We start from the raw sequence: 25,603 nt of genomic DNA on the forward strand, positions 1-25,603 counted from the left end.
TCACCCAAATCCAGATAGCTGATGTTCTGAAAAAGCTGCAAAATCTGGACCCCTACAAATCAGCTGGGCTAGACAATCTGGACCCTCTCTTTCTAAAATGATCTGCCGAAATTGTTGCAACCCCTATTACTAGCCTGTTTAACCTCTTTCGTATCGTCTGGAAAGCTGCCACAGTCATCCCCCTCTTCGAAGGGGGAGACACTCTAGATCCAAACTGCTACAGACCTATATCTATCCTACCCTGCCTTTCTAAGGTCTTTGAAAGCCAAGTTAACAATCAGATTACCGACCATTTCGAATCCCACCGTACCTTCTCCGCTATGCAATCTGGTTTCAGAGCTGGTCATGGGTGCACCTCAGCCACACTCAAGGTCCTAAACGATATCATAACCGCCATCGATAAGAGACATTACTGTGCAGCCGTATTCATCAACCTGGCCAAGGCTTTCGACTCTGTCAATCACCACATTCTTATCGGCAGACTCAACAGCCTTGGTTTCTTAAATGATTGCCTCGCCTGGTTCACCAACTACTTCTCTGATAGAGTTCAGTGTGTCAAATCGGAGGGCCTGTTGTCCGGACCTCTGGCAGTCTCTATGGGGGTGCTACAGGATTCAATTCTCGGGCCGACTCTCTTCTCTGTATACATCAATGATGTCGCTCTTGCTGCTGGTGATTCTCTGATCCACCTCTACGCAGACGACACCATTCTGTATACCTCTGGCCCTTCTTTGGACACTGTTAACTAACCTCCAGACGAGCTTCAATGCCATACAACTCTCCTTCCGTGGCCTCCAACTGCTCTTAAATGCAAGTAAAACTAAATGCATGCTCTTCAACCGATCGCTGCCTGCATCTGCCCGCCCGTCCAGCAGTACTACTCTTGACAGTTCTGACTTAGAATATGTGGACAACTACAAATACCTAGGTGTCTGGTTAGACTGTAAGCTCTCCTTCCAGACTCACCTTAAGCATCTCCAATCCAAAATTATATCTAGAATCAGCTTCCTATTTCGTAACAAAGCATCCTTCACTCTTTCTGCCAAACACACCCTCGTAAAACTGACTATCCTACCGATCCTCGACGATGTCATTTACAAAATAGACTCAACAAATTGGATGCAGTCTATCACAGTGCCATCCGTTTTGTCACCAAAGCCCCATATACTACCCACCACTGCGACCTGTACGCTCTCGTTGGCTGGCCCTAGCTTCATACTCGTCGCCAAACCCACTGGCTCCAGGTCATCTACAAGTCTCTGCTAGGTAAAGCCCCGCCTTATCTCAGCTCACTGGTCACCATAGCAGCACCCACCCGTAGCACGCGCTCCAGCAGGTATATCTCACTGGTCACCCCCAAAGCCAATTCTTCTTTTGGCTGCCTCTCCTTCCAGTTCTTTGCTGCCAATGACTGGAACGAACTGCAAAAAACACTGAGGCTGGAGACTCATTTCTCCCTCACTAGCTTTAAGCACCAGCTGTCAGAGCAGCTCACAGATCACTGCACCTGTACATAGCCCTTCTGCAAATAGCCCATCCTACTACCTCATCCCCATACTGTATTTATTTCTTTATTTATCTTGCTCCTTTGCACCCCAGTATCTCTACTTGAACATCTACCATTCCAGTGTTTAATTGCTATATTGTAATTACTTTGCCACCATGGCCTATTTATTGCCTTTACCTCCCTTATCCTACCTCATTTGCACATGCTGTATATAGACTGTTTGTTTATTCCATGTGTAACTCTGTGTTGTTGTACTTGTCGAACTGCTTTGCTTTATCTTGGCCAGGTCGCAATTGTAAATGAGAACTTGTTCTCAACTAGCCTACCTGGTTAAATAAAGGTGAAATAAAATACATTTTCAAAATCCTGTCTCGGAGCGCTACGGACAATTCCTTCGACTTCATGGCTTGGTTTTTGCTTTGACATGCACGGTTAACTGTGGGACCTTATATAGACAGGCGTGTGCCTTTCCAGATAATGTCCAATCAATTGAATTTACCACAGGTGAACTCCAATCAAGTTGTAGAAACATCGATGATCAATGGAAACAGGATGCACTTGAGCTCAATTTCGAGTCTCATAGCAAAGGGTCTGAATACTTATGTAAATAAGCTATTTCATTTTTAATACATTTTCTAAAATGTATAAAAACCTGTTTTCACTTTGTCATTATGGGGTATTGTGTGTAGATTGAAAAAATTAGTGAATTCATTTTAGAATAAATCTGTAACGTAACAAAATGCGCCACTGTATAAGACAAAGCTAAAGAAAACCAGACCGGTGAGAAAGACAGTCAGTCAGAGCGTGGTCAGATGACAGCACAGAGACTCTTAAAGGCTGTTTCCTCTGCACTGACTGGGAGGTGTTCCAGCATGATAGTGTTGCTTCTAGCTTGAAATGTACTTATTCATGTTACCATACCAGAACTTATTGATTACTTTACATGTATAAGGAATGTATATGTTAGGGTCAATGAAGGGTACAGAGGAACTTTGTGTGTGGAAAGTTACAGAGTGACAAGGGGAAGTGTAGAAAGTTCATATACTGTTCAAACATGTTATTGTTCAAGATCAATGTTCCTAAAGAGAGAGGCAAAGGGAAACAGTCTAGTTTGCCTGATAAGGCAGGCCAGCTGCGGAACTAGGGAGGAGCAACGCACTTGGCTCAGGTCAAGTCAAAAGATAGTGAGAAAAATAACCTCTGGGGAGGGGGCCAGAGGTTAATTAAGTTCCTGCCTAGCAACAGTGATGTATTGGCTGTCTAGATGTGTAAGGAGTTGACCCCGCCTAGTAGGAGGTTAGAAATATATGTGCTTTGTCTTTACAGCTGTATGACCCATTGGGTGAATAAACTTGGTTAGAGCTTTTCCTAGTATTCCATTTAAGTTTGGACCCTGTTTGTTCAGAAGCTAACAATAGTATAAATAACACAACCACCATAAATACAGACTATATGACCTTCTTTGTAGAGACTGTAATACCCACTAAGGGCTTACTGTTGGGGTAGACCTTATGTTAAAAAGGACATTACAAAAGGCTCTCAAAGAAAAGGAAGTGGCCTTCAATAACAAGGACAGGGAGAGGTTAAGAGGGTCCAGAAACAGCTCAACACCATGCTGCGCGGGGGGGGGGGGGGGGGGGGGGGGGGGCTTCACAGCACCCTGCGAACCCACATGTGAAGGAACATAATCTGTTCTACAAAAGATTTGACACCCATAATCACACAAATGACTGCTTTGCTGTCCTACAGACTGTCCCTACCTCTCACGCAGAGGAAATCATTGTTACCACAGAGCAGGTCACAAAGGTTTTTAAACAGCTGAACCCAAGGAAGGCCTCTGGGCCAGATAATGTGAGCCCAGTCCTCCTCAAGACATTTGCTGAGGAAGCTTGGCCCAGTCTGGTAACTCATCTTCCAGTTATCCATCGACTCACACACAATACCACAGGCCTGGAAAACGTTTCACTTCATCATGAAAAAGCCATGCCCCAAGGAGCACAATGACTGTGGCTCTGACCTCAGAGCTCGTCAAATGTCTGGAGAGAATAGTGGCTCTGAACCTAAAACTCTCTGCAGATAGGAAACTGGACCCTTACCAGCTTGTATATAGAAACAGGCGCAGTACAGAGGATGCAGTGACCACCCTCACACACCTGATCCTGAAACCCCTAGACCAACCAAAAACATATGCCAGAGCAGTCTTTATAGATTTTTCCTCTGCTTTTAACACCATACAAACACACCTTCTACTAGCCAAAATGAAAGAACTGGACATTAACCCACACCTCATTTACTGGTAACACTCATTTCTCAGTAACACAACTCAAGGTAAACAACACTCTCTCCCCTCCTGTGGTCACCAACTGGGGAGCCCCGCAAGGTTGTGTGAGCTCACCCGTCCTTTTCATTCTGTACACCGATTGCACAAGTCAAAACACCAAGCATTTTATGATTAACTTCTCTGATGACACTGTCCTGCTGGCCCTAATGGAGGACAACAGCGACCTCCCACTGTACCTAGACAGTGTAAACAGCCTTGTGCAGTGGGGTGACACAAACTCTTTAGTCCTGAATGTCACAAAAACACAGGAGGTTATCTTTGAGCCCACGTCAGTGGCTGACCGAAACCAGGTAGTCATTCACAGTGAACACATCCAGCAGGTCTACTCTCATATTTAGATCTGGGAGTACATGTTGACCATGCCCTGAGATGGAGTGTCAAAGTGGACTATGTGCTATGTGTGTTCTAAGGTGCAACAGTGCATGCACTTTCTCTGCAGGCTGAAGTCTTTTGGGGCAACCTCGGAAATACTGAACATGTTTTTTTGCTCCACTATCCAGGGTTTTGCAGTACTGCATCACTGCTTGATACAACAGTGCCACAATACAGGCAAAAGCCAGGGTGTCAAGTGTGCTGAAAACTGCCCAAAAAATGATTGGCAAGCTGACCACCAAAACCTTTCTTGACAGCTACCACACAAACATGCTGTGGATGGCAAACAAAATATCAGAGCACCCCTCCCATGTGCTCAACTCAGAGTTTGTGCTTCTGCCATCCAGGAAGCGCTATAGACTCCCCCTGTGCAAACTGGTCAGGTACAAATATGAATTTGTGCCACATGCACTGACCCTTATGAACAAATAAGGAGGACACTGGGGACACAGTAGAGTCAGTCATTCAGGAACGGGCAATAGCGAAAAGAGAAATATAACTTAAAATAAGCATGGACATTGAAACTATAGGGTTTGTGCAGTATGTGCAAAGCTCAGGGACCTTGAACATTAAGGAGATGTGTAACATTGAGTATAGGAGAGACAGCTATGTAATGTGGAAGGGAGGGGTAAGAGTCCTTAAGAAGTTATTCTTGTTTTTATAAATGTTTGATGTTATGTCTGGCCTATGCCATGTCTCTCACCATATTGCAATGCATTTTCTTGTAGGTAAAGTAAATATCTATGAAAATCAGACAAAGAAACCTAATCTGTATGTGTATGTGTACTCATAGACAATGCAATACATGTTCAATATAACAGTTTAGGTATAAGGGTGTTAGTGTATACTCACAGGGGGAGAGTGTGGGTGTGTACTACTTTGTATACTCACAGATAGGGGAGAGTGTAGGAGTAGGGAGCTCCACACAGGTTCCGTTGTCCAGGGTGCGTCCGTTGGGACAGGTACAGACTGGACCACTGGGGCTGAGCAGACACAACCACTCACACTTCTTCCTGTCACATGGGTTGGTCACTGACAGAGCAAGAAAGAGAGAGAGACACAGACAGAGAAGTTAAAAAGCGACTGCCCCTAAAATGCAACTTCTCTTTTTGAAAACAGCCCGTGTCAGCGATATGAGCCAGAAACATTTATTCTCGCGTCAAAATTGACTACAAAGTGTAAATTGGATCATTTTGGTCATTAAGTCAGTCTCGTCCAAAACGGAGATTTGCGAGATGATAGGAAATAATTTTATGTCACAGAATGAAGGGTACCTGAATAGTTTTGCATGGGTTGGGTTTTAATCCTGCCCTCATGCCCACAGCACCCAAGTAATCATACATTCGGAGCGCAGCTGCACACGCCCACATCGTTATGCCCATGGTCAATTCGTTTTGACATTTGATATCACAAACTACATGGGACGATATTTTTTTAAATGTCAATATCTCAATTTAAATGACTTAAAAACCTCAAACGAATTATAAAATTGTAGAAATTCCCATACAAATATTGAACGCAGTTAATGAGACAACTAAATATGTGAAAAATGAAAATATTGTCCCATTTGCATTGTGTAATTGACAGTCCCAAACTAGCCCCAGATATAGGCTGTCCGCTGTCCAATGTCAAACCAACTTTGCCACGGTCCACAGCAGCAGGCTGAAGCTAATTGACAAAAAGAAGTTGGCTAGCGCCAGCTAGCCGAGGCGACTTCAAGACACAAGACCTGGTTAGACTGTTTTAAGTTACATAGAAGAGTGACTGTGTACTGTTTTGGCAGAGTGAATGTACAAACACACACACAAAGACAACTCTCGTTTGGCTTCAGTCATGGCCACTGCATTTATTAATGATAAGTTTAGCCCTCCTTTAACACAATTATACCAGACTGTAAGCCTGTCTCTAATAGTCTAAGGGCCACCCATCAAAAAAGGCATTCCGTGATCCAGGAAACAAAACTGCAAAGTTTAAACATCATTACATTGATAATGTTATGAATACTGTGTGGATCAAAAATGGTAAAAGTTAATAAAAATGTATAATTCAAAAGGTACGATTTTGAAATCATAGCTCATTTTGGGTAATTCCCCCTAGCAACATTATGAGGTTGCAATGTTACATCTTGGTTACAATTGTTCCACGTGTTCCGTTGTCCATGCATTCAGAAAGCAAGGCATTTAGGCTACCAGACTGGAGGAATGCAAAAATAACATGACAGAAGAAGCTGCTTAAATAGATTTCTCATATGCCAGAACGCCGCTTTATTTAGCTTATTTTGAGAGCTGTGCTAGCTAGTAAACATGCTGTCTTTAGTTTGTCTAGCAGCCAAGAGCAACGATGGCCCTTGTAGGCTGAATACAGCTGCCAAAACATATTCTATTAACTGAGAAAACCACTGCACATGGTTAAAACAGATTTCCTCATTTGGGGTTCATCTGGATCAGTGTGCAACACAAGTAACCAAGGTGAAATATAGCAATGTCGGAACTTAGCTAGGGAAATTACCCAAGGTGCACTGTGATTGATGCTAAATATAATAACTTTGATTAAAGAAACTAAATGTATGTGCAGTTTTTACACGTTTTTAATCACACAGCATTCATGTTCATAACTTTCTACGTTGTGTTGCTGAAATGTTGCAATTCCGTTTTCTGGGTCAAGGAACAACGCATGTTTTGATGGGTGACCCTTGGACTTTAAAGACCTAAGCCTAACTTGACATCTCTGGTGTGCAAGTCAATTTGTCATCGGCCTAGTTCTGTGCACACATCTCAAGTTCGAATTCAACCCTGAAAGAGCGTTTAGAGAACAGCCGTGTTGACCTCTACTAGGGCTGTGGCGGTCATGACATTGTGTCAGCCGGTGACTGTCATGATAATAACTGTGATGTCCACTCACTCTCAGGCTGCTTGTTGCGGTGGTAGAGTACGATGTCCGTGGCGTGGTTCATTCCTGTAGTCAGGTTCTCCATGGGGCCTTTGCCATACTTGTTGACCCGGAACACAAAGTTGTTGATGTAGGTGACGCCATAGATGTAGTCCTCAAACACGTCAATACTGAATGGGTGGTGGAGCTCTGGAACAAACAAGACCGAACACCACCGCTCAGACCAACTCTTTACCAGTTAGATATGCTGTAAGCTATGCTAAAATACAACATTTTCCCCACTTGCTGAGGATATCAGCAGGCTCCAATTCAATGCACCCATTCTTGACAGTCCCAGTGTCATGAGAAGACTCCACATCTAAAAATGGGCCCACATATCTCTAACCAAAACATGATTCTGTGGCTTAGCGATGTCAGCCCAGGTCTTTAAACCCAGACCCGTGCAGGTCACTCAACTGTTCTTAATGCTGGTCACAGCCACCACCGGGTCGCTGCCATTCAGCCTCACACTGCCAATCACTGACAGCTTAGCATCGGCCCAGTACAGACGCTCGTTAAAGTAGTCCACAGCCAGGCCTGGAGAGAGAGAGAGAGATAAGAGAGAGACAGAGATAAGCAGAGAGAGAGAGAGAGGGGGAAATAGAGAGAAAGAGCAGTCATTGAGACATGTCAGTTTGAGGCTAAGCTTATTGAGTGAAACAAAGCTCTACACAGCCCATCCTTCAATTTGTGGAGAAATGGACCTGTCAATCAGTCTGTAAAATGTTTGTGGTGTGTGTGTGTGTGTGTGTGTATATGTTACCTGTGGGCCACTGGATGTTGTCCTGTACCAGTGTCTCTCTCATGGTTCCATCCATGGCAGCAGTCTCAATCTTGGGGTGGTTTCCCCAGTCAGCCCAGTACATGGTCCTAATGGATACACAGCAATGACAACCAGTTACATGCGCCATCGCACAGTAATGCGTTGCGCCATCGCACAGTAATGCGTTGCGCCATCGCACAGTAATGCGTTGCGCCATCGCACAGTAATGCGTTGCGCCATCGCACAGTAATGCGTTGCGCCATCGCACAGTAATGCGTTGCGCCATCGCACAGTAATGCGTTGCGCCATCACACAGTAATGCGTTGCGCCATCACACAGTAATGCGTTGCGCCATCACACAGTAATGTAGTAGTCCAGACTACTCTCCCACCCCCACTATCCTCCTCTCCCAAGGCAGACTCACCCTCTCTGGGGGTCCACTACAATGGCGTAGGGCTCGTCAATCATGCCGGAGATGAGGGTTTTGCGGTGTTGGCCTGATATCTGGGCCACCTCGATCACATCCCGGCCAGAGTCTGTCCAGTAGATGTTCCCTGCCACCCAGTCCACGGCGATGCCACGGGGCATCTTCAGACCGGGGATCTGAACACGGGAGGGGGGGGGACAATACCAGTTAAATCATTGTTTGTGCGAAAGGGTCAAGGGCATGACAAGAGCAGTCAATACTATCTGAGCACGAACAGACACACACCTCCAGGTTGGCGACGCGGGAGTCGCTCTGACGGCGGTGGCGGTTGTTGTTGCCGTTCGGTGACGAGGATGGCAGCTCGTAGGAAGAGATTCTGCCCGTGTGCCAGTTGGTCCAGTAGATGCGGTTGGTCTTGACGTGCAGGTCCATGGCGTCGATGCGCACGTTGGCGTCGCCCTGGAAGGTCTGCTCGTAGCGCCAGTTGGGCATGCCAGGGTTCAGGCTGCGGATCTCGTTGTCGTCGGCGATGTAGAGCACCTGTCTCAAGTCTGGGAAGACAGCGGAAGGGAGGTCACAACCCGAGTTAGGACGTCCCCTCTGACTAAGGCCATCACTGTACAATGCAATTGTCTTGCGTGGCTAAGAGCCATTTGGCACACACATACATTTAGTTAGATATCAGCTAGCGCAACACACACACACACAAAATTGTGACAGAGGCTAAAACGTTCAAACGGAGACAAATTCAGACAGGTTTCTAAAGACATAGAGAAGCAATAACAGTAACTGATCCACTGGTAATGCTGAACCGAGCAGTACTCACTGTCAACCTTGCAGGTGTCGTTGATCCTGGTGAAGTACTTGTGGCAGCTGCACTTGTGGGAGCCCTTGGTGTTGTTGCAGATGTGGGAACACACTCCAAACTGCTTACACTCATTCTTATCTGCGAACAACCCCCCCCCAAAGCAAAAAGATTTGGGTTACAGATCACTAGACGACACCAGACATTTAGTCACAACAGTAACACAGAGAGTGTATTTGAAGCAGTGCTGTACCTTCACATCTGTTGTTGCCTGTGGTCTTGAAGCCAGGTTTGCAGGAGCAGAAGGCCTCAGTGCCATTCACCACACAGTGGGCCTCATCACCGTCACCACACACTGTCCTGTTATTGCGGCAGTCATTCAGGGAAGAGTCTGCAAAGAACCAGACAGGACAGAGAGTCAAACTTACAGACAATAACATGTACATGCATACAGAGACAGAGACACACACGCTACTCCTCCGTGCCAGAGATGCAACACACACCTTTCTTGTTGCAGCCGATCTCGTCAGAGCCGTAGTCCTCACAGTTGTTAAAGTAGTCACAGCGCAGGTTGGAGCTGATGCAGCGGCCGTTGGAGCACTGGAACTCGTCCTTCTGACAGACTGGCGTGGTAGGAGGAGTCTCTGGAGGAAAAGGGGGAGGAGGCTGCATTATGTCAACTGCATAACCGTCTAGTCAACTCCGGAACTCTTTATCGTAAAAGTCCACTCCATAACTCTCTACTACTAGAAAAACTCACGGCAGTTGAGCTCATCACTGTTGTCCCCGCAGTTATCGACACCGTCACAGTGCCTGGCTATCGGCAGGCAAACACGGTCGTTGTGGCAGCGGAACTGCCTTCTGGGTGGGCACTGGAATTTAGCTGAGGGATAGAGGAGGAGAGAAGAGATGACAGGTGTGAGGTCGGTGTTGAATGGTCCTCAGGGACAGTGTTATTCATGTCGTGGGGACTCACTGCACTCCTCTGGGTTCTCATCAGAGTTGTCTCCACAGTCGTCCTCTCCGTCACACTTCCAGGCCAGGGGCTTACACAGAGTGTTGTTACACTGGAACTCATCCAGGGGGCAGTGTCTACCCACTGAGACAGAGAGAGAGAGAGAGAGTTACTTTTTTCTCTATGAAATACATACCCACAACTTGTACTTAATGAACAGTACAATAATGTGTGTGTGTGTATAAAAAAAAAATGCACCTCCGCTGTCACACTTGTCCTCGTCACTGCCGTCCATACAGTCAGGGTCTGCGTCACAGCGCCAGCGGATGGGGACACAGTGGCCATTCTTACACTGGAACTGATCACTGTCACACTTCACGTCACAGCCATTCTGCAGGAGGACACGCAGGGACGTTACTTACCACGTCACACTAATGACAATGCTATTCATAAATGAACAATCCTCTAGTAATGATGTATTCATTGTGACAATGAGTTAGGACATGTACTAGTAAGATCGGGGATGGCATTGACTTTCCATATCACTAAGCTTCAACAAAAGAATCATGTTTGTGAGCATGGAACAGTGAGGGGTTTTTCATTTTCCATTTTACTCTATTTTTAATAACTGTGAGTGTCACTGTACCTCGTCTGACCCATCAGCACAGTCATGGTCTCCATCACACTTCCACCTCCCAGCGATGCAGCGACCGTTGGTACAGGAAAACTCACTCTCTGAACACTGCCTTGGCACTGAAGGGAAAGAGAGGAGGGGTGTGAGGAGAGAGGGAGGGGTGAGGAGAGAGGGAGGAGAGGGAGGGAGGGAGGGGTGAGGAGAGAGGGAGGAGAGGGGTGAGGAGAGAGGGAGGAGAGGGGTGAGGAGAGAGGGAGGGGTGAGGAGAGAGGGAGGAGAGGGAGGGAGGGAGGGGTGAGGAGAGAGGGAGGAGAGGGGTGAGGAGAGAGGGAGGAGAGGGGTGAGGAGAGAGGGAGGGGTGAGGAGAGGGAGGGGTGAGGAGAGGAGAGGGAGGAGAGGGGTGAGGAGAGGGAGGAGAGGAGAGGGAGGGGTGAGGAGAGGAGAGGAGAGGGAGGGGTGAGGAGAGGAGAGGGAGGGGTGAGGAGAGGAGAGGAGAGGAGAGGGAGGAGAGGGAGGGGTGAGGAGAGGGAGGTGAGGAGAGGGAGGTGAGGAGAGGGAGGGGTGAGGAGAGGGAGGGGTGAGGAGAGGGAGGTGAGGAGAGGGAGGGGTGAGGAGAGAGGGAGGAGAGGAGGAGGAGAGGAGAGGGGGAGGAGAGGAGAGGGGGAGGAGAGGGAGGGGTGAGGAGAGAGGGAGGGGTGAGGAGAGAGGGAGGAGAGGGAGGGGTGAGGAGAGAGGGAGGAGAGGAGAGGGAGGGGTGAGGAGAGGGAGGGGTGAGGAGAGGGAGGGGTGAGGAGAGGGAGGGGTGAGGAGAGGGAGGGGTGAGGAGAGAGGGAGGAGAGGGAGGGGTGAGGAGAGAGGGAGGAGAGGAGAGGGAGGGGTGAGGAGAGAGGGAGGAGAGGAGAGGGAGGGGTGAGGAAGAGGAGAGGAGAGGGAGGGGTATGGAAAAGAATAAGAACTTCTGGACGTATGTCATGAGGGTAAAATGGCTGTACAGACAGGAGGAAGAGACTGGTAGAGAGGGACATATCAGAAGATGGGGGGTGGGAGTACACTGGGTCACATGGCACATCGAGGGGGACAGGCTAAAGGGACTAGCGGGATTGGAAAGGAGCTGAGAGTCTGGATAGAGAAGAAACACTTAAAGGAGTCAAGGAGCAAAGCTCCTTTTGAAATGTTTAGTGTATATTTTTCCCTCTAATGGCAATAGGATAGTTACTGTAGACAGACACTTGGGGCTTGGGTAGATTGGTGGGAGGTGGGGGGTGTTCATGCGGATCGTGAAGACACCTACCTCTAAACCACGTCAACAGGCCAGTGTGAAATGCAGAATAAACATGAGATGATGTGAGACGTGCAAACGTTCACAAAGTTAAATCAAAGCAATGGAAATCAACATCTTGAATGTGCAACGCAGTTGAGCGAACACAAACACAAACGACAGTGTACCTTTAAAAACTCTTAAATGATCTGTTCGGGGAACAGATGTAGCCGAACCCATACAGTGAAAGAAGGCATCATATACAAATGAAATACACACATGGAGCTCTAATCTCCCCCATAGTGAGGAGAGAGAGGAGCCCTGGCATCACAGACTGGGACAGGGCAGAGGGGACCTACCACACTTGTCCTCATCAGAGTTGTCCCCACAGTCGTTGTCATAGTCACACTGCCAGCGACCCGGGACACAGCGGTTGTTCTTACACCTGAACTGGTACGGCTCACATGTCCTCTCATCTGAGGACACGACATACACAGAATACAGTCAAAGTACAAATTATAACAAATATTCAAATGGTATACAATTATGTAAAACACAAAATAACTTTGGGAATCGCTCCATTCCTATCCCACCATCTCGCCTGCGTCTCAATCTCTCTACCTCCAACCCTCCGTCCATCACTCACCACACTCCTCCTTGGGTTCGTCTGACGCGTCCCCACAGTCGTCCTCTCCGTCACACTTCCACCGGGCCGGGATGCAGCGACCAGAGTCCTTGCAGCGGAACTCGTCCACGCCACACGTCATCTGGGCTGGAGGGGGAGAGGGAACGGGGGGACGTTAGAGATCAGAGAGAGAGAGCACAATGAAGGGCGGTAGAAAGAGAAGGGGAGGGATCAAGAGGCACGCTGCTGGACGTGACAGTAGAGTGGATCCGTACTGCAGTTGGCAGGCTCGTCGGATCCGTCCACACAGTCGTTGTCCCGGTCACACACCCAGACACGGGGGATACAGCGCTTGGTGATGGCACACTGGAACTGGTTAGGGGCACACGTCACCTCCGCTACACGGGACAGAGAGGAGAGAGGAGACCGTCACTTACCAATATCCGTATATGATGCGCGGCTTTCGCTCCTAGTCTTTGTAAACATACATTGAAAATGAATTGAAATGATACATGTCAACGTGCGTCGAAAACATGGTAGGCCCGAAAATAACACAAAAACACTGGTTTGAAAAGACGAGAAGCTGCTGCAGTACACTACAACCCCTCTTTAACCCCTCCAATACTGTAGGAACAGCAGTCTACTCACGACAGTCCTTCTCGTCCTCTCCCTCTCCACAGTTGTCCTGGCCGTTGCAGCGGAAGATCCCGGGGATGCAGCGGCTGGGGTGGCTACACTTGAACTGACTGGGCAGACACACGTGGATGTCGCAGTTGGCCTCGTCAGAGTTGTCCTGGCAGTCGTTGTCCCCGTCACAGATGTAGGCTGGGTTGGTGCAGATGCCTGTACCACACTGGAACTGGCCGGGCCTGCACTTGAACTCAGCTACAGGGGGATACCAATACAACATCAGTCAACCTGGACTTTAGTACAGCGCAGCTGTGATAGTTAGTGTTCGTGGACTAGGACTGTGTCACTCACGGCATTCCGCAGGCTCGTCTGACCGGTCCCCGCAATCATCCTCTGTGTCACACTTCCACCAGAATGGAATGCACTTGTCGTTCTTGCACACAAACTGCAGGGAGGGAGGGAGAGGGGGAGGGAGAGGGAGAGGTAGGGAAGAGGATGGAGAGGATGGAGAGGAAGAGGGAAAGAGAGAGACAGATTAGTTCTGAGCACACTAAGGCAGAGAAAGACACAGACGTTGGCTAAACTCACCTGGCTGGCGGTGCAGTTGGACATACACCGTCTTCCATCACTAGCCAGGTAGAAGTTAGTGGGACAGGCACACTTGTACCCCCCTCCAGGAGACAGCAGGCACAGGTTACTGCATCCTCCGTTGTCGGTCTGACACGGGTGGTTGGCCACTGTGGGTCAACCAAACACACAACAGGCCCAGGTCAGGGGAGTGCAGGCACACGTCGATACATGACGGGGTGTTCGGGTGGTGGTGACAGTAGACTTACTCATACCCTCTGGCTGGCGGTAAGGGTGGTAGATGTGGACGTCCATGGGCCGGTGCAGCGTGCTGATCAGCATGGTCTTGTTGGTGCCCTGGGTCTTGTGACACCTGTTGATGGACTTGGTCTCCCAGTCGGTCCAGTAGATGTACTCCTCAAACAGAGTCATGGCAAAGATGTGGGGGATGTCCTGGCTTAACACTGGGGGGGGGGGGGGGGGGGCACACAGAGAAACAGACGCGTCAGATACGAGCAGTGATTTATTTACTCATGAGCTTGTGGTGTTTATAGTGTGTGTGTGTGTTGTAATGTCAATATCCACATGTGCACACGTGTACGACAGAGTGTGTTACCGGTGTGTCGGTTGGTTCCGTCCAGACTGGCGAACTCGATGTAGTCCTCTCTGGCGTCGGCCCAGTAGATGCGGTCGTTGATGAAGTCCAGAGTGAGGCCGTTGGGCCAGGTGATCCTGTCCTCTACAATCACAGTCCTGTTGGAGCCGTCCATCCCGATTCTCCCTATGTGGGGGTTGTCGCCCCAGTCTGACCAGTACAGGTACCTGGTAGGGACACAGCTCAGTGTGAGGATTCAGGACCACGAAGAACACCCAGGCGACTGGTCATAACGTCACACTACATTCTCAGCAAAGTGAGGATCAATGAGTCTCTCTTGAAGTAAAATAATCAACGGTATACTCAATATTTGAGCAGCATTCATCGAAGAGAAAAATAAGAGAACATGAATGCAATTCCTGCTCGTTATTTAGAGCTACGTTCGTACCCGTTTCGTACGTCCACTGCCACAGCGCGTGGTTCCCTCAGACCGGTGTTGACCAGGACTGTCCGGTAGGCCCCATTCAGCTTAGACACCTCGATGGTGTCCCGCCCCTTGTCACACCAGTACAGGTTCCCTCCCACCCAATCAACAGCCAGACCATCAGGGTTGCTAAGAGATGTGCGGTGAAGGACCTGCCAAAGAGCCAATCAGAAATGACAGTTCAGTTCCCCACATTATGCAACTAAATGTAGGCTACCAATCAAATGTATATTTCTAAGAGGTAAAGGAGCCACACTGACTTGTACGTCGCTGCCGTTGATGTGCATGCGTCGGATCATGCTGCCCTGAGTGGTCACGTCTGTCCAGTAGATCATCTGCTGTCTGTAGTCAAAGTCCAGTGCCACCGCGTTGTTCAGGCCCTAATACACACACACACACACACACACACACACACACACACACACACACACACACACACACACACACACACACACACACACACACACACACACACACACACACACACACACAATGGGAGAGAAGTAATCAAACATAGCATGATGGTCATAAGGAGCAATGTGCCATTTCCACCTGTTGTAGGTCTTTGAGGTGTTGAGGCTCCAGTCTCACCTGTTTGAGCAGGGTGTAGTTGGAACCATCAAGGTTGAGTTTCCTTAGGTAGTAACGGTTGGCAAAGATCAGGAAGGGCTCCTCCTCTGGACAAAAGAAGGATTGTTTTGGAAGAAAAGGTCATGAAGTTCAACTTCAGGCCATTCCTACACATTGACTGTTGTATTAGAGTAGGTAGAGCTCTTACCACCACATACCCCCCTCCGCCAGCTCTTACCACCTCATACCCCCCTCCACCAGCTCTTACCACCTCATACCCCCCTCCACCAGCTCTTACCACCTCATACCCCCCTCCACCAGCTCTTACCACCTCATACCCCCCTCCACCAGCTCTTACCACCTCATACCCCCCTCCGCCAGCTCTTACCACCTCATACCCCCCTCCACCACCTCATACCCCCCTCCACCAGCTCTTACCACCTCATACCCCCCTCCACCAGCTCTTACCAGAGGTGGACTTGCAGATAGTGGGGTCACTGGGGCTGAGCTGGAAGCCCTCCACACAGAGACAGTGGAAGGATCCGTGGGTATTGATGCAGCGCTGCGTGCAGGGGTAGCTGGTCGTACACTCGTCTATGTCCACGCACGTCTTCCCATCATCCTTCAGGCGGAAGCCAGGGTGGCATCTGCACTGCACGACCACACAGGAGAGGAGAGGTAAGGCTGTGTGTACTACTTCACAATGGTTAACCTTTCCGACAAATAGTTGTTACGTAGTTGACAATATAAAATGGCAAGGATTACAGATTAACAGTCATCACCGTTAGCAATTCATTTAGCAGAAGCTCTCCAGGTGTAGGTGCATCTTTACCTTGAAGCCTATCTTGAGGTCCTCACAGAGCTGGGAGCAGCCGCTGAGCTTGCTGTTCAGACACTCATTGATGAAGCAGTTGAGCTCGTCAGTGCCGTCACCGCAGTCATCGTTCCGGTCACACAGCAGCGTCTCATTGACACAGTTCCCGTTGCCGCAAGCGTACACCGTGTCGTTGCATTTCTTCTCTGTTTTGGGAAGAGGGGGAGGACAGATTGGAGGATGGGTCAGGAAGAGGAGAATAGAGTGAATATCTAAGGAAGAGGAGGCTTGGCTCACACATTGGCCTAAATCCAATATCGCAATTTAGCAGGGATTTAGTAAATCCCTTAAAATTCCTTGCAAATAGTGGGCTGAGATGGAGATCTCTTAGGGCCCAGAGAAAATAGACAGTTAGCACCATCTGTGTGTGTGTGTGTGTGTCTAACCTGGGCCGTTACAGTGGGGGTTCTTGGGGGCTTCGTCAGAGCGGTCGTGACAGTCGAACTCTCCGTCACACTCCCAGGAGCTCTGGATGAGGCAGCGGCCGTTGGCACAGCGGAACTCATTGGACCCACACGTAGGGTACTCTGAAAGGAGAGACGTGTGATTGGTTGGTTGATTAATTGCATTTTCTTTACAGTTATGTCACTGGTAGGCCTATCACATAAAATACAAAAGTATGCGGACATCCCTTCAAATTAGTGGATTCGGCTATTTCAGCCACACCCGTTGTTGACAGGTGTATGAAATTGAGCCTTGCGATCTCCATAGACAAACATTGGCAGCAGAATGGCCGTCCTGAAGAGCTCAGTGACTTTCAACGTGGCAGCAAATTTCTGTCCTGCTAGATCTGCCCCCAGTCAACTGTAAGTGCTGTTATTGCGAAGTGGAAACGTCTAGGAGCAACAACGGCTCAGCCGCGAAGTGGTAGGCCACACAAGTTCACAGAATGGGACCGCTGAGTGGTGAAGCACGTAGCGAGTAAAAATCGTCTGTCCTCGGTTGCAACACTCACTACCAAGTTCCACTGAACTCTGGAGCAGTGAAAACGTGTTCTCTGGGGTGATGAATCACGCTTCACCATCTGGCAAATCTGAGTTTGGCGGATGCCAGGAGAACTATACCTGCCCCAGTCTATAGTGCCAACTGTAAAGTATGGTGGAGGAGGAATAATTGTCTGGGACTGTTTTTCATGTTTCGGGCTAAGCCCCTTAGTTCCAGTGAAGGGAAAACTTAACGCTACAGCATACAATGACATTCTAGACGATTCTATGCTTCCAACTTTGCGGCAACAGTTTGGGGGAAGGCTCTTTCCTGTTTCAGCACGACAATGCCCCCCTGTACACAAAGCGAGGTCCATACAGAAATGGTTTGTCGGGATCGGTGTGGAAAAACTTGACTGGCAGAGCCCTGACCTCAACCCCATCAAACATGAATTGGTACGTCGACGGCGAGACAGATCTAATCGCCAAACGTCAGTGTTCGACCTCACTAATGCTCGTGGCTGAATGGAAGCAATTTCCCGCAGCAATGTTCCAACATCTAGTGGAAAGCCTTCCCAGAAGAGTGGAGGCTGTTATAGGCTGTTATAGCAGCAAAGGGGGGACCAACTCCATATTAATGCCCATGATTTTGGAATGAGATGTTCGACGAGCAGGTGTCCACATACTTTTGGTCATGTAGTGCATCATGAAAACAGAATATTCATTCCAAATGTTTAAGGATTAACACAATGATACCATGACAGTGTGTGAGTGTAAGAGGGGGTACAACAGGGGTCATCCACTCACCACACTCCAGGGACTCGTCAGAGCCGTCACTGCAGTCTTTGTCATGATCACACACAAAGTGCTTGGGGATGCACTGTCTGTTCTGACACATGAACTCATTCTCATCACAGGTGTTGTTGAACACTGAGACACAGACAGACAGACATTAGTTAGTCAATAAGCTACTGCATTATCAAAAATAATCTGTATACCAGCAAGTAATTATTTGATAATGATTGCATAAAGAACTTCTGTTAAACTCAAATTGCTTAACATTGTATGGGGTAAGTAACATCTCCCATACTTCCATAGGTAAAGATGTATCCAGTCATTAGTCCTCCACCCTCCTCTGACTGACCCACTACTCACCACATCCAGCCTTGACACTCTCATCCACCCCGTCAGGACAGTCCTTGTCCCCGTCACACTTCCAGTGCTGGGGGACACACACATGAGAGCCAGGACACTGGAAGGCATGTGGACTACACGTCTTATTCTCTGTCAGGAGAGGTGCGGGGAGGAGGGGAGACAGATATGGGGCAAGGGAATTACTCTTGGGTGCATTCGTTTTGAATTAGTCTAGTATTTCCAATTGAGTGACATCCCTGTTAGAGATTGTGTGTGGCGTGAATCACACTCACTGCACTTGCTGCCCTCGTCAGTCCCATCACCACAGTCGTCAGCGCCGTCACACACCCACCGGTTGGGGATACAGCGGTGGTTGCCGCATTCAAACTGGCTGGCCGAGCAGAACTTATCTAAAGGAGAGAGAGACCAAAGAGGGCGGTGCAATGAAGAGAAAGAACATCTGTCAGAAATGTGTGGTGAAAGACTACAGTGATCAGCAGTCCAGTAAAAAGCCATCTGAACTCACCACAGTGTGTCTCGTCAGCACCGTTCTCACAGTCGTTCTCCTTGTCGCAGGTCCAGCTCATAGGGATACAGCGACCACTAGGACACGCAAAGAATGAAGCAGGACACTTGGTCTTCCTCCGGTCTGCTCGACAAACAGATGGACAGATAGTGGTTAATTAAAACAAATTTTATTGGTCGCATACACATATGTAGCAGATGTGTAGCGAAATGCTTGTGTTATAACTCCAACAGTACAGTAATATCTAACAATTCACAACAATACACACAAATCTAAAAGTAAAAAAGGAATATATATAAATATTAGGATGAGCAATGTTGGAATCTCGAGTATATATATATGATGCACCTGTACTGACCTTCTATAACATATTATAGTAGGGTGGCACTAAACAGGGAAATGTATGGAACAAGAATAGCATGTTGGTATAATAGATTAGCACGTTTGTTTCACGAGAATACTTATTTACTGACAAACAAATCTACTTTTAATGACATTTCTAATCTCGCAGTTTTGTGATATCTTAGGTCCCTCTTTACTTTTCGTACTCATCTTGAATTCGGGAGAGTTTAATAGACTTGTGCTACGTGTTAATGAAATGTTGGTGCTTTAATGTGAACTCTGAGGGCTCCCCTAGCAGCTGGTTGCCTTAAAGAGATACGCTGAATCAGAGTCCACAAGGACAAGAGTCTGAAAACATTTCAGATGTTGCAGCTTATTGTGTGTGTGTGTGTGTGTGTGTGTGTGTGTGTGTGTGTGTTTGGGCATGTGTGCATGTGCGTGTGCGTGTGCATGTGTGTTCACCTGGGCAGTTCCTTTCGTCGGAGTAGTCTCCACAGTCATTGGCTCCGTCACACACCCAGGAGGATGCGTAGCAGAGGCTGGTGAACTCACACTTCTGGAAGGTTACACCCTTCACCCCCAGCCGGAAGTAGCTGGAACAGTCAGTAGCTGGTGGACAAGGACAGGGGTTACACAGTGAGTAGATATATTATAAAGACAAGGACAGGGGTCACACAGTGAGTAGATATATTATAAAGACAAGGACAGGGGTCACACAGTGAGTAGATATATTATAAAGACAAGGACAGGGGTCACACAGTGAGTAGATATATTATAAAGACAAGGACAGGGGTTACACAGTGAGTAGATATATTATAAAGACAAGGACAGGGGTTACACAGTGAGTAGATATATTATAAAGACAAGGACAGGGGTTACACAGTGAGTAGATATATTATAAAGACAAGGACAGGGGTTACACAGTGAGTAGATATATTATAAAGACAAGGACAGGGGTTACACAGTGAGTAGATATATTATAAAGACAAGGACAGGGGTTACACAGTGAGTAGATATATTATAAAGTCAGTCTAAACTCATTTAGTTCATTGGCTTCAGCATCATATCTAACTTTACTTTACTGATTTTATTGTCCCCATGGGGAAATTTTGATGCAGTGTCACGTACACTGCAAAACTGACAATACAACTTTCATAACAGTTACATACCAATAAAAAGAGACCAGCCTGCCGGCCTTACTGGGTCGATAGGAACATTAGCCCGAGCTGTTTAGGAGGGATATCCCACCTGGCACAAATGATTGTCTAGTTCAGTTTTTTCCTGCCGAGGGGCCCTATACCTGCGCCCAGAGGGGAGTAGTTCAAAGTCCAGGTAGAGGGGGTGGCTTGGGTCTAAAATGACTTTGTGAGCCTTGGAGGGCCCTGACCTTAAAGATCTCATCCAGCTGTAAAGTGACATTATACATTATGACAGAGCAACGCTGACTGAGTTTTAGTCTGGTCCAAAATGAAGTCTGGATTAGTGTTACGTCTGATGTTAGGTTTAGCTGAGTCTAGTCTAAAGATTAGTCTGTGTTCTTTCTTGAGTTGAGTCTAGTCAATGGTGAAGCCTGGGTTCGTTCGAGTTTAAACTAAACCTAACAAATCGATTTAACTAGCCTGGCGCCCAAGGTGACTCACAGCAGTTCATCTCGTCGCTGGCGTCCTCGCAGTCTACAATCTGGTTACACTTGCTGGAGTTGGCGGTGCAGCCACCGTCTCTGCACTGGAACTGCTCTGCCGTGCACAAGGTGGCTGGAACACACACAGATCCATACATTACACCGGTGACAACCATAGAACATTTCCATAGAAAATCCACCCAAACTACCGCCCAGTATATACTGCATGAGATAGCCAGCCTGCTTACAGTTGCAGAAGAGTTCGTCTGAGTCGTCCCCACAATCGTCCCGTCCGTTACACCAGGAGCTATGTCCCACACACCTGCCGTTCACACACCGCCTGTAGCCCTTCTTACACACCCGGTTGGCTGAAGACGTACAAAGGGCAGGAGGAAATAACGTTAGAAACATTAAATCACGTGATAGCTTTTTGAGGTTGTGTAAAAGACTGCCCACTCACCGCAGTAGGACTGTTTCTCGTCTGACTTGTCCTTGCAGTGGGCCATGCCGTCACAGGTCAGAGTGTAGTTCACACAGTCTCCGTTCCCACACTCAAACTCATCTACACTGCCGCACGTGGTGTTTAGGGCTGAGAGGGACGGAGGAAGAAAGAGACACTTAACTTCATAATTAAAAAAAAACATGGTTTTAGTGCTGAACATTTCAAAGTTCAGCCCCATTGGCTGTTCTTACATCATTAATGACATGATAAAATGCCCTCATCCACTCTCCTGAACCCATGTACTAGTCCTCTCATTTCTCCACACCCTTCCCTATTCCCACTTTCCCTCCTCTTTCTCACCGATGCAGGTGTTGTCCTCCAGCAGTTTCCTTTCGCCATCGCCCCGGCAAGTACAGTTGACCCTGCCCTCTGAGGTCAGAAGACACAGGTCCTGACAACCTCCGTTGTTCACCCGACACAGAGAGAACTCGCCTACACAGAGAGAGGGTTTGAGCACGCACAGTGAGTGGTCAGAGACTACAACTCTCCATCTACTTGTGTTTAATATAAACTGACACAGTGTAAATGGGATTTGCAGCAATTACCACAGGTTCACTGTGTGTGTTGAGAGCGGGGAGGAGGTAAGCAACTGGGATGTCAATAGTGGGTGTTGAGGGTGTGTGTGTGTGTGTAGGGGGGGGGGTTGAGAAAGACAGAGCCATTGATTTGAAGTGATAGAGGGAGATTGGAAACTCAGTGAGATGAACAAGTGTGAATTGAACTGGACGAAGTAGAGAGATGAGGAAATATGTGTTTCATGGGACTGTTGGAGCAGAAGATGGGGAGTGTGTGAGTGTGTGTGTGTGTGTGTGTGTCTACAGGGTGATAGATTGGGGCAGTGGAGTCTCAGGTGGTCTCATTCTCCAGGTGTATGGAGCTCCCCTCAGCTGTGTCACACTCTCTGATTACTTCTGGCACCTCATTAACTTTGGTGGCGCAGCAGTGTGTGTGTGTGTGTGTGTGTGTGTGTGTGCGCGCGTCAGAGGAGGCTGGTGGGAGGAGCTATAGGAGGACAGTATCAAACATATGGAAACCATGTTTGACTCCGTTCCATTTATTCCATTCCAGCCAATACAATGAGCCCGTCCTCCTATAGCTCCTTCCACCAGCCTCCTCTGGTACGTGTACCACTCTGCTTGGCTACACCAACCCCCCCACCCCTTTATCTGCCCTAAAAAAAAAAAAAAATCCACCCAAACCCCACCCTCTTTTGCTGAGAACTCACAGCTATTAGTGTCGTTGGCCACAGCGACGATGCCCATTGGCTGCTGGGGGATGTCGGCTCTGAGGAGTTTCATGTCTCCGCCCACGTACTTGTCGGCCCTGAGGACGGCCCTGCGGACCCAGTCGGTCCAGAAGATGTAGTCCCCATACACCGCCAGGCCAAACGGATGGACTGGCTCATTCTTCAACACCACCTATAGGGGGCAGCAGAGATACACACAAAAGTTGAACCATCAAGTGTGTTTCATGAGTGTGGGTGGGTTATTGCGTTTATATCATCTGCGAGTGTGCGTGTGCCAGTGTTACTCACGTAGCGGCGGCTGCCATCGTACTCGCAGCGTTCGATCTTGTCCAGGGTGGCGTCGGAGAAGTAGAGTTTCTCAGCGCGGTGGTCTATGGCCAGGCCGTTGGGGGTGCGGATGTCACTGCCGATGATCACCAGGACATTGTTACCAGACAGGGTGGCACGCATGATACTGGGGGACTGTTCATTCCAGTTGGTCCAGAACATCAGGCTGGTGGGTGACAACACGAGGGAACTTACAGTATAGAAGGCAGATGTGTGTAAACGTTCACAACAGTGGATAGGCTTCCGATTCAAACGGCACAACTGGTTTGTGCAACACCATATCTGCAGATTCCCGCATGAGCCATATACTGTATACAGCATACTGAATGTGTTAGTTAGCTTTATGTCTCTTTGGATAAATCGATCCGCTAAATGACCAGAATATATTAAGATTCCAAAAGAAGTGCTGTAGGAGAGGCAGGTACATGGGCTGAACGCTATCCAAGGAGAAAGTGAGAAAACCTATGAAAATCTACCTACATTGAGGCTAAGCTATCTATGCTGTACTTCAATCTGTATTCATCCAATTAAAACACCTTATGACAAGGGTCAGGATATGGAAACGTTAGCTAGTGTCAGATGAACTGCAACAGACTCGTATCAGATACTCACACCTGACACTAAAGACTAATAAAACCCTATGATCTGGGTCAGAAACCTGGAACAGTGGGATTTATGGACCGTTACGGTCCAGGAGACACTCACTCCTGACATTCGTCCAGAACGAAGGCCCGGGGGTGGTCGTCTCCAGACATGGTGACCACGGTGTCGCGGTCCCAGGCACCCCAGCGGCTCTGGTTCACCGTGTGGCGGGTGATAGTGGAGGTGGTATAGCTGGTCCAGTACAGAGTGTCCCAGCCGCGGTGGTACGCCAGTCCCTCCACCGAGCCCACATCTGACGAGGGGGAGAGAGGGGGAAAGAGGCGGAGGAGAGGAGCGGCAAGGGGAGAGAGAGGAGGGAGAAAGGAGGAGGATGAGTGGAGAGAGAGAGAAAGGAAAGGGGGGGCAGAAAGAAAAAAACGCAAAGGAAAGAAAGACAAGGAGGGAGGAGAAGAGAAATACCACGTCAATCCCAGGAGAGTGTTAAAAGGACATGACTCAGGTCTCTGGCAGTAACACAGAGCTGGCAGGCAGAGTGGAGCTGGATGCCATAGCAGAGGAGGTCCAGAGACTACTCACAGAGGACATGACAGCCACTGGTAATGATCTAGAACCCTCTGTGATCTAAGGCTTTCATCCAACTAACAGCTCTCCAAAAGGTCACAACATAAATGGCTAACAGCTCGCAGCATATTTCCTTCCATTGCTCTTTTTCATCGATAGTTGGGAGTGTTCACAGCATTTTTGTGCTCCACAGCCAACGAATGAGTAACTGGCTGAGTTCAGCCCAGCCCAGCTCAGCTTAGCTCAGCCCAGTTCAGACGAGAGGAGGCTGGGGAGAGCTGGCCAAGATGGAGGAACACACTGTACTCTGGTGGTGGAGAAACACACTCGCACAGTCACACACACCCTTAAAGTCTGCCAAGGACACTTTTGGGTTACGCATAACACACACCCACGGTCAACCACAACTAATTGTTCCAAAAAGACTAATAGTCACCTGCTTGTTATCCCAGTAGAAACAGAGGGACTGGAATGATTTAATAGGCATTCTTCTGAAGCGGTTATGACCTAATAAGTACATCACATGCCTGGCCAGTGTCTCTGGGAGGTTCAACACAAGGTGGGACACTTTGCACTTCACCTCCATCTCTCTATTTCATCACCACAGACATGAGTCATGGACTGGCTAGCAGGGTATTGTGAGAGATTCTGAATGAGACCGAGCTAAGGACCTAAGAGCTGGAGGGCAGAGAGCCCAGGTGTACGACGGTTAAAACAATTCCCTCTGGTTTCCCACTCTCAGAAATCAACGCTTTCAAAAATGGATGAAGTGCAACACCATATCTGCTCCCTCAATTCCCTCTCTCCTCGGTGCTTTTAATAAATCATAAATCGTCAGACTGCAAGGCTCTACACTTTCCTATCCTTGTTTCCCCTTCCTCACACCTTTTAACGCTGGCTTCCCTATCTGTGTATCGCTGCTGTATAGGCCCATCTCTGTCCTGTAAGCTGACTGCAGCAGTTGAAGTTTACAAAGGAGCTGAATTTACGAGCTTTTGGTAAATGTCGAGTTCACCCTCTTATCCTGAGCTTCACACACACACACACACACACACACACACACACACACACACACACACACACACACACACACACACACACACACACACACACTAGGGTCATTTCAGCCAGCCATGTCAGCCACCATCTCAGATGGTTCTGAAATTGTTTCTGTAGTAAGAAACTGATAAGATTAGCATTCCTGAAACATTATCTTGTTGTATATTGCTTCTTCAACCTTTGTAATGTATTCCCTGTGAACCTGGTGATGGTTTATTTCCCTCTTCAGATAAATTAGCCGTTGAAGTCGCTATACCATAAATGAGTGTGAAAATGCCAAGTTTTACGTACTAGATGTCACTGTTCCTGCTACTGCCACCACACCCTTTGATCCATTATGTTGGTCTCTAGTGTTTATTATACGGCTCACAACATATTCTTTGCAACTTTGGGTAGAAAACCAATTGCTTTTGCTCATGGAAAT

The 25,603-nt window shown here is 48.1% G+C and overlaps 1 protein-coding gene across 6 annotated transcripts in view; it reads right to left on the bottom strand.

The window, feature by feature from the left end:
* Positions 1-25,603, bottom strand: part of LOC115207921 (low-density lipoprotein receptor-related protein 1) — a 178,012-nt gene that overhangs the window by 12,045 nt on the left and 140,364 nt on the right. For 4 of the 6 annotated variants that reach the window (XM_029775509.1, XM_029775511.1, XM_029775514.1 and 1 more), the window contains 39 exons: positions 23,662-23,851; positions 22,918-23,122; positions 22,609-22,801; positions 21,684-21,815; positions 21,342-21,470; positions 21,130-21,249; positions 20,901-21,014; positions 19,723-19,869; positions 18,919-19,041; positions 18,686-18,802; positions 18,414-18,542; positions 18,066-18,188; positions 16,722-16,862; positions 16,294-16,481; positions 15,930-16,113; positions 15,483-15,568; positions 15,152-15,271; positions 14,856-15,043; positions 14,429-14,634; positions 14,082-14,276; positions 13,834-13,982; positions 13,597-13,690; positions 13,264-13,500; positions 12,891-13,013; positions 12,637-12,762; positions 12,350-12,466; positions 10,745-10,851; positions 10,357-10,489; positions 10,120-10,242; positions 9,904-10,026; positions 9,647-9,787; positions 9,397-9,534; positions 9,165-9,284; positions 8,624-8,889; positions 8,336-8,514; positions 7,912-8,018; positions 7,566-7,685; positions 7,122-7,298; positions 5,112-5,252 (listed from right to left, as the gene is read on the bottom strand). In XM_029775509.1, the coding sequence (XP_029631369.1) occupies positions 5,112-5,252; positions 7,122-7,298; positions 7,566-7,685; positions 7,912-8,018; positions 8,336-8,514; positions 8,624-8,889; positions 9,165-9,284; positions 9,397-9,534; positions 9,647-9,787; positions 9,904-10,026; positions 10,120-10,242; positions 10,357-10,489; positions 10,745-10,851; positions 12,350-12,466; positions 12,637-12,762; positions 12,891-13,013; positions 13,264-13,500; positions 13,597-13,690; positions 13,834-13,982; positions 14,082-14,276; positions 14,429-14,634; positions 14,856-15,043; positions 15,152-15,271; positions 15,483-15,568; positions 15,930-16,113; positions 16,294-16,481; positions 16,722-16,862; positions 18,066-18,188; positions 18,414-18,542; positions 18,686-18,802; positions 18,919-19,041; positions 19,723-19,869; positions 20,901-21,014; positions 21,130-21,249; positions 21,342-21,470; positions 21,684-21,815; positions 22,609-22,801; positions 22,918-23,122; positions 23,662-23,851 (5,751 nt within the window). The remainder of the gene's footprint in view (positions 1-5,111; positions 5,253-7,121; positions 7,299-7,565; positions 7,686-7,911; positions 8,019-8,335; positions 8,515-8,623; positions 8,890-9,164; positions 9,285-9,396; positions 9,535-9,646; positions 9,788-9,903; positions 10,027-10,119; positions 10,243-10,356; positions 10,490-10,744; positions 10,852-12,349; positions 12,467-12,636; positions 12,763-12,890; positions 13,014-13,263; positions 13,501-13,596; positions 13,691-13,833; positions 13,983-14,081; positions 14,277-14,428; positions 14,635-14,855; positions 15,044-15,151; positions 15,272-15,482; positions 15,569-15,929; positions 16,114-16,293; positions 16,482-16,721; positions 16,863-18,065; positions 18,189-18,413; positions 18,543-18,685; positions 18,803-18,918; positions 19,042-19,722; positions 19,870-20,900; positions 21,015-21,129; positions 21,250-21,341; positions 21,471-21,683; positions 21,816-22,608; positions 22,802-22,917; positions 23,123-23,661; positions 23,852-25,603) is intronic. The other 2 variants (XM_029775510.1, XM_029775515.1) reach the window with 1 other exon arrangement.

This window comes from Salmo trutta, chromosome 14 (assembly GCF_901001165.1).
Source record: "Salmo trutta chromosome 14, fSalTru1.1, whole genome shotgun sequence".
In the NCBI taxonomy this organism is placed as follows: Eukaryota; Metazoa; Chordata; class Actinopteri; order Salmoniformes; family Salmonidae; genus Salmo; species Salmo trutta.